Below are 16437 nucleotides of genomic sequence, written 5' to 3'. Positions count from 1 at the left end.
TATTTATCAAGTTAAAAATTTTTATCAGAAGAATTAGGTCATAATTTAAAATTACCTAGGCAATCTTCTTTAGAATTATCACTTACCAGGGAAGATTCAAGAAGTTTATTTCTGAGATGTATAAGTTATTACAAAATAAAATGCCTAAATTAGACATTCATAAATCAAGAATGAAATGGGAATCTGATTTGAATAGAAAGATAGATGAGTGTTTTGAGAAATTTCTATGAAGATAGTATGACTAAGGTTATAAATGTATGATATAGGCTGGTACAATATAATATTTTACATCAATTGTATTTAACCCCTCAGAAATTGAAAAAAATTCAACTTGGCTCTTCAGATTCGTGTTTTAGGTGTGGTCAAGAAATAGATACTTTTTTTCATTCGACTTCGACGGTTACAAATTAAATTGTTTTTAGAGCAGGTATTAAAAGTGAATTTACTATTGGATCCATTATTATTTTTATTAGGGGATATTAAAGTCAATCACTTTAGGGTTGAGATGGACTATGTATCAAATTGAATTTTTATGTTTGGCTTTGACTGTTTCTAAAAAATGTTATTACATGGAAATCTGATTTGATTTTAAGCATGAAAAGATGGCATATTGAAATGAAACTTGTATTCCTTTCAAAAAGATAACATATAACTTGAGAGATAAATATTTTTCTTTGTTAAAGTCTGGAGCCCATATTTAAAAGCTATTGGTGTTAAAATTTGATCTCTTGATCTGCTTCCGCAGCTAAAAAGTTTGAATATGATCTTTTTTCTTTGTAGATGGGTAAGGGAAGAGGGGAGGGTATTAGTGTATAATTGAGGGAGGTTGGTTTTTTATATTTAATCATATTATGTTTGTATTACTGTAATCAATGTTATGTGATTTAAAATTTTAAATCAGATATTTAAAAAAAAAGGAATTATTCAAAGGTTAAACTAGTAAAGCATTAAAATAAGCTCAAAACTTTCCATCTTTATGCAGAAAAGTACTTGAAATGTATTTGTGGAAATTGTGGACTCGTGATGATGTCTGAAATTGAAATGTTTTTTAAGTACTTCAAAGATGTTATGATATATTGAAATTTATTATAGCTGGTTTTTGTAACATTGAATCTAAAATAATGCTATTTAAGAAAGAGAAGTGGAAAATATTAGAAATACCTCCCAGGCCAGCCAATTTTGGGAGAAAACAGGTGATGTTTCTGATGTAGGCATTAGGAAAGAATTCACATTAAAAAAAAAACCTGTCATATATATTTGCAGTCCTTTTTTTTGGTCCATATTTTGCATCTGTAACATTGTATTGCCTTGATGAATGTTATTGTTGCTGTTTGGGAGTATTTGTAGTGTTTAGGATGAGGTAGTTGTTAATGCTTCAATATGAGAGGTGAAGAAACTATTAAGGTATGTTATGGGAAGTTTTATCAATTAACATTTACTTGATATCAAATTAGTTGTTCAGCAAAATATTGGGAACCAAAGCAGAGCTAATAACCTAATCGAACAGTTTGTTAATAGCTGACATTTCCAAAACTGTTGTGTTGATGACCCTTCCGCTCTCCATCTGTGTTCTTAAACGATGGTTGAATGAAGATAGTGTCACTGGATATTAAATTGACAGAATCTGATTAAATAGTTGAGTGCTTTAACCACTCTATCGTTCAGATATTTTCTAAATGTGCATACAATTTGCTCCTGTCAAGGTGCCATTCCTGGTGCACTTGTGTACCTTTTTTCTAATGTATAGATTGTTAGTCATGTAAGATACTCCATGTCTGACCTGTTCCTGTAGCCACAATATTTGTGTGGCAGATACAGTGAGTTTCTGGTTAATGTTGATGGACTCAAGCAAGTGATGCCGTTAAATACAACAGGTTGATCGTTAGTTTGTTCCTGGGGATGTCATTACTGAGCACCAAGAATCGTACTTGCCATGTTTTATCAGCACATCCCTGATTGCTTCATTTGTCAAGATACTACAAAATAGTGCATTCATCAGTGTAGATTCCCATCTTTTGACTTTGTGATGGACAAAGAGCTATTGAAGCAGTTAAAGGTGGGTGGACTTGAGGAACATCTGCAGTGATAGCCAAGGGCTTGGATTATTGTCTTCCAACAAATCAGAACCATTCATGACTCCAGTCATGGAATATTTTCTCTTTTGCCTATTTCCTTCAATTGTAGAGATTCTTTGTCAGTATTTGATCAACTGCTGCCTTTGTGGTTAAAGGCAGTAGTGCTCCCCTCATTTCTAGTTTTCAATTTTGATTCTTGTTCAGACCAAGGCTGTAAAGAGGCTTGAAGTTGAGTAATTTTGTCACGGCTAAATTGGCCATTTATCAGTAAAAGGCAAATTGGCAAAAAGGTGTTGAAAGTATCCTCCATTATTTTGGTGATTGGTAATCAGTCAGTTTTTTTTAATATGCAAAGGACAACACTGGGCAGTTTTCACATTTTTGGATGGATGTCAGTATAACAATTCTGGAACAATTTGGCTAATTCTGGAGTGCAAATCTTGTTCAGTCACTAAAATTTGTTTTCAATTTGTGTCTATGGTCACTGAGAAGTTTTGCAAAATCAGTGGACTTGTATTTTCCTTTGGAATTCTTTTGCTTGGTTTTTGGTTTTGAATGATTGACCTTACTATTAGGGCAGGGCAATACTGTCAATGTACTGATAAGACACACTGCTGCAGCCAAGTGAACCCAATCTCTCTTCCACAGCCACTTGACCTCTTTCCTGTTGGCTTTTGCTCCTCTTCCTGCTCCTTCCTCTCTCATCTCCTCCTCCTCCACCCCCCCCCCACCCTGCCCACTTTTAATTCGGGTACCTGCCTGCTCTTGACTCACACCTTGATGAAAGCCTCTGGCTTGAAACCTTGGTTACCCAAAAGATGCTGCATGACCTACCGAATTTCTCCAACATTTTTGTGCATTGCACTAAATAATATTAATCATATGGTATATCTTTGAACCCCTTCATCTCACCCAGCGTGGGCCTACTTTTCGGTTGTGCTGCAGCCTATTGCATGATGAAATATGTTGGATGAAAGGGACTGATTTTTCTTTTTAAATGTAATTTTGGATGGGAGAAGTATTTGTACTTGCAGATAAATGAGACAAATGCTTGGCACTGCACGTAAGAATGTGTCCATGGCATTCTTCATGCATGTTTAAAAATTGCTGTCAGTTTTTGGCTTGTCTCTCTCCAACTTTCATATTCAGTAATAATTGTACATCTGCATTCTGTTCCTTTCCTGGTTCTTTTGGAAACATTACCTTTCTTGCAAAGAAGGATGCCGTCCAAAGTTGTAGCAGCATGTGTGACAAATGAGGGAATATTTTTTTAAAGCAGAAAATAGTCATTCTCTTTTATTCTCCTCAATGAACAGAGTGAAATCCTCTGTCACTGTCAAGAATAGCTAGCTTTCTTTTTTAAGAATCTTTTGGAAATTGACTGCCAACCTAATATTGGAAATTGCCATGATCTTGTCCATTTGCAGCCTACACAGATACCATGCCTGTGTAGTAATGTAAAAGTTTAAAAAAAAAATAGCATCATGGACTGTTAGGATCGCTTTCCAGCACACAGGACTCTAGCAAGATTTATATGATCAATTTAGGAAACAAAATTAACACAGGTCTCAAGAGGTTGGAAGAACATCACACATATTTACACCTAAAATTTGCATATACAGGATCCAAATTTGCAAAAATATTCCATATTTATTTCTCAAATTGTATGTAATTTTTCTCCAAGAGGATATAGCTTTGAATTTCTGCATTCCATCTTCCCATGCCCAAATGTGAATTTCCAAGTGACCGCAATACACTTTCTTGCCACCACTAATGCTATTTTAACAAATTTCATTTGGTACATTGATGATTTCAACTTGGGTCTTGTTCCTTCTATGTTTCCCAATAGAAATAAATCTGAGTTTTGTGGAAATACAATCTTTTTCTTTAAAAAAAAAAATTCCATAAGTCTACCTTTACCTTGGGACATGACCAGGTTGAATTCAAGAAAGTTCCTGTCTCTTCACCACACCTAAAATATTGATCTATAAATCTGATTGCATTCAAAATTTTGTGGTATCAAGTATAGCTGATGTAGAGAGGAGTCACGTGATGGAGTAGTGGCCGGACGGTGAACTCCAGCCCTCTCCAGAAAAGTCGGGAAAAACGAGAGAAAATACAAAGGCACAGAAATACAAGTTAAAGAAAAGTGAATATAAAGGTGGAAAGAAGATGGAGACAAAAGGAGAAAAATCAAAATCAACGGAAAGAAGAGAGGAAGAGAAGACAACGGAGGAAAAAGGTGAAGGCCTTACCTGTCCGAAGAGGCCCGCTGCGGAGAGAAGACCCCACTACCTCAGGTCGGTAGAAAGAGAACTACAACAATGGCTCACAGAGCCGAGTAAAAGTGCGCAACCGCGCATGCGCGACTCCTCGCGCATGCGCGATGCGCATACAAAAAAACACACCGACGGGAGGGGGGACCAGCTGGGGAGTCGATCTCCACAGCCGGCAACGACAGCTGCAGAACACCTGCAGCAAGAAGACACCACAGAAGACAATGGAAACAAGAAAGAAGAGGAGGAAAGGGCAGCAAAGAAACAACAGATGGTCAACCTAGAGGAAGAAGAAGAGGAAGAGGAAGAGTACAGGGAAATAGAAGAAGAAAAGATAGGCAAGGTAAAGGAGGTACTTGCTCTTGTTAGAGGATACATGGAGTCATTTAAAGAATGGCAAACACAGGAATTCAATGATTTAAGAAGAAGAATAAACAACACAGAAAAGAAAATAAATAAAATGGATATGACCTTAACAGAAATGGGGAAAAAAATGGACAAGATGGAAGAACGGGCAATAGCAGCAGAAATGGAGGTAGAAGACTTAAAAAAGAAATTGGAGGAATCTAATAAAAAAACTAAAGAGACACAAGAATTACTAGCCCAAAAAATAGATATAATGGAAAATTATAACAGAAGAAATAACATAAAGATAGTGGGCCTTAAGGAAGATGTAGAAGGCAAGAATATGAGGGAGTTTATAAAAGAATGGATCCCTAAGGCCCTAGGATGTCCAGAACTACAGCAAGAAATGGAAATAGAAAGGGCACATAGAGCATTGGCCCCTAAACCACAACCACAACAAAAACCAAGATCTATTGTAGTAAAATTCCTAAGATATACTACAAGAGAAAAGGTGCTGGAGAAGACAATGGAAAAAGTAAGAGAGGGCAACAAACCACTGGAGTATAAAGGGCAAAAAATCTTCATTTATCCAGATATAAGCTTTGAACTCCTAAAGAAGAGAAAAGAGTTCAATGCAGCAAAAGCGATTTTATGGAAGAAAGGATATAAATTTACACTGAAGCATCCTGCGGTATTGAAAATATTTATTCCAGGACAACAAAACAGACTATTCTCGGATCCAGAAGAAGCACGAAAATTTGCAGAACAATTACAAAAATAGACTGAGGGATGAAGACGGGTAATGAGAGCAAAAATTATCACGATTGATATGTATGTGGGTAAAGACAAAAATAGACTGAGGGATGAAGACGGGTAAGGAGGGTAAAAATGACCACGATTGATATGTATGCGGGTAAAGAGGTATAAGAGTGAATAGAGACAACGGGCATATGTGAAAGTATCTGTAATTAGAGGAAAACATAGAAAGTATAGACAAGAATTAATAAGGGAAGGTAATGGAATAGAGAGAATAAGGAGGGAACTAAAAGAGTGACCTTTGTGACATATAAAAAACGAAATCTTTTCTGGGGGGGGCTGGGTGGGGGGAAAAGAGCGGTCACTGCAAAATCAGTTGACGCTTGCGAGTGGATTCGCAAATCCAAATGGAGAGGGGAGATGTGGTTGTCCGACAAGGGATAAAGGGCAACTCAGGAGGGGAAGGGGAGATTGGGGATAAAGAAGATAGAAATAGGAGAATAAGGAAAATGTTGGATGTTGTAGGAATGTTGTCTGGTAAAGAGTTGAAAATAAGAAAACAGAAATGGAAAAGGAGGAAAGGTAATGATGGAAAAACGGAAAGAGAAGATAAACAAAATATAAAATGGCTACGCTGAACTATATGACTCTAAATATTAATGGAATACATAACCAAATTAAAAGGAAGAAACTACTAAATTTACTGAAAAAGGAAAAAATAGATATAGCATTTGTCCAAGAAACACATTTAACTGAATTGGAGCACAAGAAATTAAAGAGAGATTGGGTAGGACATGTAACAGCAGCATCGTATAATTCAAAAGCAAGAGGAGTGGCTATATTAATTAGCAAAAATGTGCCATTTAAAATAGAAGAGGAAATAATAGATCCAGCAGGGAGATATGTTATGATAAAATGTCAGATATATTCAGAGCTTTGGAATCTACTTAATATATATTCACCTAACGAAGAAGATCAAAAGTTTATGCAAGATATCTTTTTGAAGGTAGCTAATACGCAAGGGAACATACTAATAGGAGGGGATTTCAATCTGAATTTGGATCCAAATATGGATAAAACGGGGAAAAAAATTAACAGGAAGAACAAAGTAACCAAATTTATAATTAAATCAATGCAAGAAATGAAACTTGTGGACATATGGAGGAAACAAAACCCAAAAGAAAAGGAATACTCATACTACTCGACTAGACATAAAACATACTCAAGGATAGACCTATTCCTGTTATCAGCCCACATACAAGGGAGAGTTAGGAAAACGGAATATAAAGCTAGACTATTATCGGACCACTCACCCCTGTTATTGGCAATAGAGCTAGAAGACATCCCTCCAAGAATGTATAGATGGAGATTAAACCCCATGCTACTTAAAAGACAGGATTTTAGAGAATTTATTGAAAAACAATTAAAAATGTACTTTGAAGTAAATACGGAATCAGTGGAAGATAAGTTTATACTATGGGACGCAATGAAAGCATTCATTAGAGGGCAAATAATAAGTTATGCAACCAAGATGAAGAAGGACTATAATCAGGAAACAGAGCAGTTGGAAAGGGAAATAATAAACATAGAAAAAAAATTAGCAATAAAGGAAGATACAACCAAAAGAAGAGAATTGGCGGATAAAAAAATAAAATATGAAACATTACAAACATATAAGGTGGAGAAGAATATAATGAAGACAAAACAGAAATATTATGAACTAGGGGAAAAAACACACAAAATCCTAGCATGGCAGCTTAAGACAGAGCAAACTAAGAAAACGGTATTGGCAACAAGGAAAAAAGACAAACAAATTACATATAATCCAAAAGAAATTAAGGAAAACTTCAGAGAATTCTATGAACAATTATACCGAACCGAAAACGAAGGGAAAGAAGGGAAAATAGATGAATTTTTGACTAAAATTGAACTACCAAAACTACAAATAGAGGAACAAAATAAATTAACAGAACCATTTGGAACAGTAGAAATACAAGAGATAATAAAAAATTTACCAAATAATAAGACACCAGGAGAGGATGGACTCCCAATAGAATTCTACAAAACATTTAAAGACCTAATAATACCGCCCCTCCTGGATGTAATCAACCAGATTGATGAGACACAAAACTTACCAGATTCATGTAAAACAGCAATAATTACAGTGATACTAAAACAAGGGAAAGATCCACTCTCACCAGCGTCATATAGACCAATATCTTTGCTAAACACAGATTATAAGATAATAGCTAAACTATTAGCGAACAGATTAGCAGAACAGGTACCGAAAATGGTAAATTTAGACCAAACTGGATTTATCAAAAAAAGACGCACAACAGACAATATTTGTAAATTTATTAACTTAATTCATGCAGTAGAAGGAAATAAAGCACCGGCAGTAGCAGTTGCTTTAGACGCAGAGAAGGCCTTCGACAGAGTAGAATGGAATTACTTGTTCAAAGTATTGCAAAAATTCAGTTTACCGGAGAAGTATATTAATTGGATTAAAGCATTATATAAGGGACCGTTAGCGAAAGTGACAGTAAATGGACATGTATCAAAGCAATTTAACTTAAGCAGGTCAACGCGGCAGGGATGCCCACTATCACCATTATTGTTTGCGCTAGCTATAGAACCACTAGCAGAATCGATAAGAAGAGATAATAATATAAAAGGAATAAAAATAAAAGACAGGGAATATAAAATCAGTCTGTTTGCGGATGATGTGATAGTGTACTTAACAGAACCAGAACTATCAATAAAAGAACTATATAAGAAATTGAAGGAATATGGAGAAGTGTCGGGATACAAGATAAACGTAAATAAAAGTGAAGCAATGCCTATGAATAACGCGGATTTCTCAAAATTTAAGGAGGAATCCCCATTCAGATGGCAAACGCAGGCAATAAGATACCTAGGTGTGCAAATAAACAAAAATCTAGGCCAATTATATAAACTCAATTACAATCCACTAATGAAAAAACTACAGGACGATTTAGAGCATTGGAAAGAGCTACCACTAACACTGATAGGAAGGATAAACTGTATTAAAATGAACATTTTTCCAAGGATACTATACTTATTTCAGGCATTGCCAATACAACTGACAGAAAAATTCTTCAAAGAGTTAAAGAAAATAATAAGGAGATTTTTATGGAGAGGGGGGAAACCGAGGATAGCACTAGACAAATTAACAGAATGGTATAAACAAGGAGGCTTACAATTGCCAAACTTCAAAAATTATTATAGAGCCGCACAATTAAGGTACCTATCAGATTTTTATCAAACAAGGGAAAAACCAGACTGGACGAGACTAGAATTAGATAAAATAGGGGAAAAGATACCTGAACACATATTATATAAATGGGACGAAAAATTGGTACAACATAGAACTTCTCCAGTATTACACCATCTCCTCAATATATGGAAGAAGATACATGTAGAAAGAAATAAAATAAATTACCAAATACCAAAACTAATATTGACGCAAAATAAGCTACTCCCTTTTACAATAGACAACCTTGCCTTTAGAAAATGGGAAAAAAAAGGGATTAAAAGAATAGAAAATTGTTTTTCAGGAAGTAGATTCTTATCCTTTGAACAAATGAGAGATAAGTACAATATAACGGGAGATACAGCGCTGGCATATTACCAACTGAGATCCTACTTGAAAGATAAATTAGGAAGCAACTTGAGTTTACCAGAGGGAAGTAACCTTGAATATGTGATTACAGATACAATGTTAATCAAAAGATTTATAAAAAATATGTATATTAAACTGCAAGAAAAGGAAAATGAGGAAACAAATGGTAAAACTAAACAAAAATGGGAACAAGATTTAAATATAAAGATAAAAAAGGAAACATGGGAGAAGTTATGCTCTGGAACGATGAGAAATACAATAAATACGAGGCTGCGTATGATACAATATAATTGGTTACACAGACTATACATTACACCGCAAAAGTTAAATAAATGGGACCCAACAGTATCTGATAGATGTTTTCGATGTAAAAAAGAAAGGGGAACAACAATTCATGCAATCTGGACATGTGAGAGAGTAGAAAAATTTTGGGATGATCTCAATCAGATATTAAATAAAATAACAGAAAACAATATACCAAAGAATCCAGAGATCTTTCTCCTAAGTAACATAAAAAATAAATAATTTGGAATTGACTTGGAGGATGCACAAAAAAGATTTGTTAAGATAGCCCTAGCTGTAGCAAAAAAATGTATTATGTCAACCTGGAAATTGGAAGATAATTTGAAAATACAACAATGGTATATAGAAATGAATAAATGTATTCCATTAGAAAAAATAACATATAGTTTAAGAAATAATATTGAAATATTCGAACAAGTATGGGAGCCTTACATTAAATACAATAGCGAAAACCTACCGGGAACAAACATTACCTAAGTTGATGGAAGGAGAAGAGAAGAAAAAAATGGACTCAGTAGAATTTCTGGTGTATTTTTGTTGAATGACAACATTGTCTAACTGAATTAATGCAACCTAGATTGTATAACTAAAATGGATGAGAGGGGGGAGGGATGGGGGGGTGGCTTGGGAGGAGGGAGGGGGGAGGGAGAAAAAGTCACTGTAAATGTGTGGAAAAGAAAAAGTGTATATCATGGCTATTGTGATTTATGGTGTGAAAAATAAAAAATTAAAAAAAAAAAAAAAGGAAATAAAGGGAAACTTCCCATAAAAAAAAAAAGTATAGCTGATGTAAAAAATTAAAAAAAAATATATCGAGCTATTCTGTACTTTACATTAATAGTATGTCATGCAATCTCGGCATCCATAGATCCGACCATCTTTGCTCATTGATTGTAATATTCAAATCTAGTTCCAACCTCTGTCTAGATTTATGGACTCCATGTTTAGCAATTCCTGTTGGTAATAAAAAATACATTGCAGAAATAAATTTCTTAGTATTTCCATTCTTAATGAGACTTTCCACCTTACTACAGGTAGGTAACAGCATCCTGGATCTAACTTTTCCCTCAAATATCCTCTTATTTGAAAATACGTGTACAAAAAAGTATTATTCATATAGTTGCTCAAATGACAACAATTGAAGATTGTTATGAACAAGGCCAATATTTTTAATTCCTTTAAGAGACCCCCAAATAGTTAAAATTGATTATCCTTTGAAAAACGTACAAGGTAGTTTTGAATCAGAGGTATTTGGGCAAATTACTTCCATTTATTCTAATTTTGTCATTTATTTTGTTCCAAGCAGTAATCAAATGTTACAACAATGGTGTTTCTTTAATCCTAATCACTAATTTTGAATCCCATTTGTATATAAATTCTTCTACAAATCTTTCTTCTATTTTATCCATTTTTATTTTACCCAATGCTTGTTTTTCTGCTCCTTCAAAAAAATGTGAGAAATCTCATTTGAGCCACTTGATAGTAATTCTTTTAAAGTTAAGAAGCTGTAGGCCTCCAAATTCATATTTCCACATTAATCTTGCTATAGAAGCTTGGAATTTTACCTTTCCAAAGAAATTTCCTTACATTTTTATTTATTTAAAAAAAAACTTTTGAGGTAAAAATTTAGGTAGGTTTTGGAAATAGGGTATTCTTGGGAATATATTCATCTTAATACAGTTAACACTTCTTACTAATGTTATGCTTAAAATCAACAATTTTTAAAAATCTTCTTCAACTTTTTTGAGTAATAGCAAATAATTAAATTTGTATACATTAAAAAAAAATGATTGTCTAATGATAATCCCATAATATTTAATCCCATCTTTTGGCCATTTAAAATTGAATATTTCTTTGACAATAAGTATAATATCCTTCCGTAAGGGGCAGAATTTCACTTTTGTCCCAATTTATTTTGTAACCAGAAATATTACCATTGCATAACAATGGGTCTTGATGTTGTATTATGTTTTCAATGTCTTCAGAATTGGAAGAAAAGGTTCACGAGCTGTGAACCATCTCCACAAATATTTCATCTTGGTGTTAAATTGGTGTAGTCTCCAGCATGAAAGGATGACTTAATAATTATTTTCATTAACTACTGTGAGCATATTACACCTTCACTATAATTTGCTGAAATCCTCATGACTGGAAATGGTTCTTTTTTTTAAAAAAGTCTTTGCTTAACTTTCTCATAGACATAACTTTGTAGGAGTAAAGATTATCCTTGGATTGTTATGCCTACTGCTGCTGATGGCTCCTTACTGTCCTGGATACTAAACAAACATACAGAACCTGAAAAGATGACTTAGTTTAGGGCTCTGTTTTTTTTTAAAATTTTTTATTTTTCACACTATAAACCACATTGACCATGATACATACATTTTCCTTTTCAAATATATACAGTGTTGTTTTCTCCCCCCCCCCTCCCTCTTCCCATCCCACCCTCCCTACCTCCCCTCCCATTCATTTAAAGTTCAGAATCTAAGATACATTAAACCCGTCAAACAATGTTGTCACTCAATAAAAATAAACAAGAAATTCCACTGAGTCAATTCTTTTCATTCCCTTCTCCTTCTGTCATTTTAGGTGGTAGATGTCCCCGGTAGGTTTTCTCTATTGTGTTTCATGTATGGCTCCCATATTTGTTCAAATATTGTAATATTATTTCTTAAATTATATGTTATTTTTTTCTAATGGAATACATTTATTCATTTCTATATACCATTGTTGTATTCTCAAGTTATCTTCTAATTTCCAGGCTGACATAATACATTTTTTTGCTACAGCTAGGGCTATCCTAACAAATCTTTTTAATCTTGTTTTTTCAGTTTGTACCTGCTTTTGGTGTCTTACTTTTGATTCTATGAAAAGACTTGTTTTCATCTAAAATCACCATGCATGCTCATTTTCTATCATCTAAAGGTGTTCAGAGAAATGCAATATAAGTTCTCCATTCTGAACATTTTGTGAAGTGATTCTTCCAGAAATATTTCCAAATGTTAACAAAATTGAGTCAAAACAATATGTAAAAGTTTCAAGTTTTGCAGTGTTTCACTTGAGTAATGTAACAAATTACCTTTAAAAAAAAATTGCCAAAGATGCATGAACACCTTTCCAAATTTATCCATAATCTGAATGTTGTTCCAACTCCAAGGATTTTTGGACTGGAGATCACTTTTTTTGGTGAGTGACAGGGAAGATCCCAATGTTATCCCAGCCTTACTTATCACATTTTTCTCCTCTCTGAGGTAGTCCTCGGTTTGTACGAAAATCGTCCAGCTACTTGGTCAAAATGAGATCGACCATCACAAACGGCAAGTGGTCATCTTGAGCCAAGATAGCTTTTATAGAGTTTTGACATCTGAACAGAAAGGAAAAGCAATGAAGGGTCAATTTAACTTTGATCACCCAGGTAAGTAAATCATAAACTTCCAGTTGAAACCAGTTTTGATTTGTATTTTCTTGGAAGTGCAGCAAATGGAATATTTTTATTTCCTTCCAATGTGTTTTGTTTGCTTGCAGATGCCTTTGACAATGAATTGATATTCCATACTCTGAGGGATATTACTAAAGGAAAAATAGTTGAGATTCCAGTATATGATTTTGTTTCCCATTCCAGGTAAATCATATTTTATAGAGATAATATTTGAATTTGTCCATTTCAAAATGGTATTTACACCTTGGGTTGACTTTACAATGAACAATAAGCTCTTGAAGAACGGGAAGATTCAAAAATTGATGTTTGATATGCGCTATATTAAACTATCTCGGAGTATAACTTTTGGTTAAGAACTACAATTTTTTTGCTTTTATCTTTATTTTTAAAATGTAACCACATTTTCATCAGAAATATTGAATTGAGCTCCTACATATAATCGTGAATAGTTAATTTATTTTTAGAGATGAATATTAACCAAGATACAACTGTCCTCCATTCCAAATAGCTCTGTGGAACTATTCACATTTTCTTCTGTTGATGTGTCATCTCCCTGCAGCATTTCTTCAGCATGTACTGAAGATTATGGATTTTTGCGTGAATTGCTCTTGGCTCTACAATCCTCAATTAGAAGACACTACAAAAGTGTGGTTCATCAATGTAGTTCTGAATAGAGCAAATGTTATCTGCTGGAGCTGATTTAATGTTTTCATGGCAATATTACATGGTGGGGCTCTGGTGCTTTTAGCACAATTTCATTATTGCAAGTAGTAACTCAGTGACGAGATTCACGATGGTATCATCAGATTAGTCAGTGCTGTGATCAACTTAGTTCCCCAGCCAAAAATCTGGTACCTTGGGCAATAGATGGAAATTGCTTAAAATTCTGTTTGAGAGTTGATCTTCCAGTCTTGTATGACTTTATGACCATCATTATGACTTTATGACCATCATTATGACTTGTATGACCATCATTATGACTTTATACTTTTCAGATAATTCCATTCAGTCGATCTTCTATCTCTGTGCTATCATTTGTTTCTGAAAACCTCATCCCCATTGTTGTAACTTCAGTTCTTGTTATCCCTATGCTGTTTATCAGCTTTACACCCTTGGAAACAAAACTACAGTTCAACTCCTATTATCCTAAATGGTTGTGACTATTATCCTAAATGGTTATGTCAGATAAATTTTTTTTGGTCATTTTTTGAAAAGAGTCCAGAAGCAACAGCAAATCACTTTTAACAGTGTTTAAACAACAGCAAACCATAAAGGAAGACTTTTTAAGCATGAAAAAAATGTTTAATTCTCACCAAAACAAATGCTGGTTGCTGCCGATCATTGACCCGCTCCCCATGGGGCCGCTGCTGCCAGGAGCCCGATGTCCGAGTTCCTACCTGGGAGGCCACTCTCCTTGATGAAACTGGGACAAGGGATTCTTCCAACCACTTGCAGCTGGGAGACAGAGGTGCACAGTTTGAGATGGAGAGTTGGAGAGAAAAGTCAATAGGGGTAGGTAAAGAAGAAATGGAAAAAGAGAGGGGAGGGAGTTACCTGAAATGAGGACCATCGTCGTTCTAATTTCATGTTGAGTGAATTTTTTTTCAAAACTGAGGCCAGTTCAGCTCCAAAAAAAATTTGTATAACTGAGGATTTCTTATTTATTTTGGATATCCTCACTTAACCAAAATTTTAGAAAAATGTTCAGATAAATGAGGATTTTGGAGAATATGATTTCTGATCATTGAAGTTGTGCAGTATGTCCTTTTCATAGATTTCACTAATCTACATTGGCTCTCATTCCAACTGCATTTTTATAAAATTCCAGAATTTGTACTAGAGGAGAGAATATCTTAGTCTCCTCCTAAAAAAAAAAATAGGCACCCTGCATAACAATGGCGGAAGAGAGGAAAATTCAATCCAGGGTGAACCCACATGTAGCAGCAGGACCATACGATGGACATCTTTGTCAACTCACTGTAATAGTCCATTGACCCTGTAAGGTACAAGGCAGCAAATGTCCCACTGCCCAAGAGAGCAATGGTAAATGAAATAAATAAATTCTGCCATGTGGCACTGACCTCTAACACATGAAGTGCTTTGAGAGACTGCCAATAGAGTGCATTAAATCTTACTTTACAGTGACATTGGACCCATTACAGTTTGCCTACCATCCAAACTGGTCCACAGATATTACAATGGCCTTGACACTACTCCCAATGACCAGAGATTGATGCCTTGTATGCCAGGGTGTTCATTGACTTCAGCTTGCCATTCAACATGATCTTACTTTACAGGCTGTTGGATGAACTTCCCTCTCTGCAACTGGATTCTGCTCTTGATGAAAAAGCTCATTTGGTCTCAGTTGATAACAAAATCACAAGTCTCATCATTCTGAACATCGCTGTTCCTCAGTGCTGCATGCTAAACCTGCTACTATTCTTGCTGCTGACTCATGACTGCACTGACAGATTTAGTTTCTAGATGATACAACAGTAGGTGGCCTCATCAGCAACAATTCTGAGGAGGTTGGGAGGTTGTCAAGGGATGCAAGTACAACAACCTAAATCTCCACATGAGCAGGACAAAGGAAATGATCGTGGATTTCAGGAGGATGGATGGCATCCACTCTCCCTTACACATCAATTCTCTGTCTTGGAGAGACTTGACAACACAATGTTCTTTGGTGTACATATAATGGACTACCTATCCTGGACCCACTACACTTCATTAGTCAAGAAGGCACACCAGTACCTACACTCCCTATGGAGGGAAAAGCTACTGGCCCCCACCTTGACAACATTTTGCAGGAGTGCAATTGAGTGTCCTTTCTGGTTGCATCATGGCATGGTATGGTAGCTGCAAAGCATCAGACCAGATCATTAAAACATCCAAGAAGATCACTGGGGTCTCCCTTTATGATGACGTTCACTGGGAGTGTTGCTACAGATATCCAAAAGTAGAGCTTTCCTTTGAAACCTTTCGTAAGCCAAAATGGCATAAAGAGAAGAAGCAATTACCATTAATTTGTTTGGGAAAATTTTTTGAGCGTTCCCAGACCCAAAAATTAACCCGCCAAATAACACACAAAATCTAAAATAATGCTAACATGTAGTAATGTAGTACATTACTTCTACTTTATATAGAGTATATGTACAGTGTAGTTTTACTTGCCAGAATTGGGAAGATGGCAAGTTTTGACAGCCCCTGCCGACCGCCTGCTTTTTCGTTAAACCAAACACAGGTTTTTTTTGTTAAAGCAACTTTGCATAAAACAGGGTATACGTGTATAAGAATTATTGAGAATCCCTACTATCCATCATACAGTATCTTTAACCTACTATTATCAAGAAAGAGGGACAGGAGCTTCAAAATCAGGACTGCCAGGCCAGGAAATGGCTTTTTCCTTCAGGCTATGAGATTGAACTGTATCCTCTAGCATTATACAGTATGTGATTATTATGTGCTGAGTTTGTGACACATTTATTTTGTATGTATTGTATGTGTGCACCATGGTCCAGATATAAACTGTTTTGTCTCATGGTACATGCAGAGATAGAAGATGAATTTAAAAATAGAAATGTCCTTCCTCTTCCATTA

General features: G+C 35.1%; 1 protein-coding gene across 2 annotated transcripts in view; it reads left to right on the top strand.

The window, feature by feature from the left end:
• The window catches only part of uck2a (uridine-cytidine kinase 2a), a 42360-nt gene that overhangs the window by 6472 nt on the left and 19451 nt on the right, over nucleotides 1-16437 (top strand). For both annotated transcript variants that reach the window (XR_011357619.1, XM_069937771.1), the window contains exons 2-3: nucleotides 12654-12813; nucleotides 12924-13020. Coding sequence is in view for 1 of the 2 variants with exons in the window: in XM_069937771.1 (XP_069793872.1) it covers nucleotides 12654-12813; nucleotides 12924-13020 (257 nt within the window). In the remaining variant the exon portion in view is untranslated. The remainder of the gene's footprint in view (nucleotides 1-12653; nucleotides 12814-12923; nucleotides 13021-16437) is intronic.

This window comes from Narcine bancroftii, chromosome 5 (assembly GCF_036971445.1).
Source record: "Narcine bancroftii isolate sNarBan1 chromosome 5, sNarBan1.hap1, whole genome shotgun sequence".
NCBI classification, from domain to species: Eukaryota; Metazoa; Chordata; class Chondrichthyes; order Torpediniformes; family Narcinidae; genus Narcine; species Narcine bancroftii.
The sequence above is the reverse complement of the archived record's forward strand: the minus strand, read 5'-3'. Positions and strand labels throughout refer to the sequence as shown.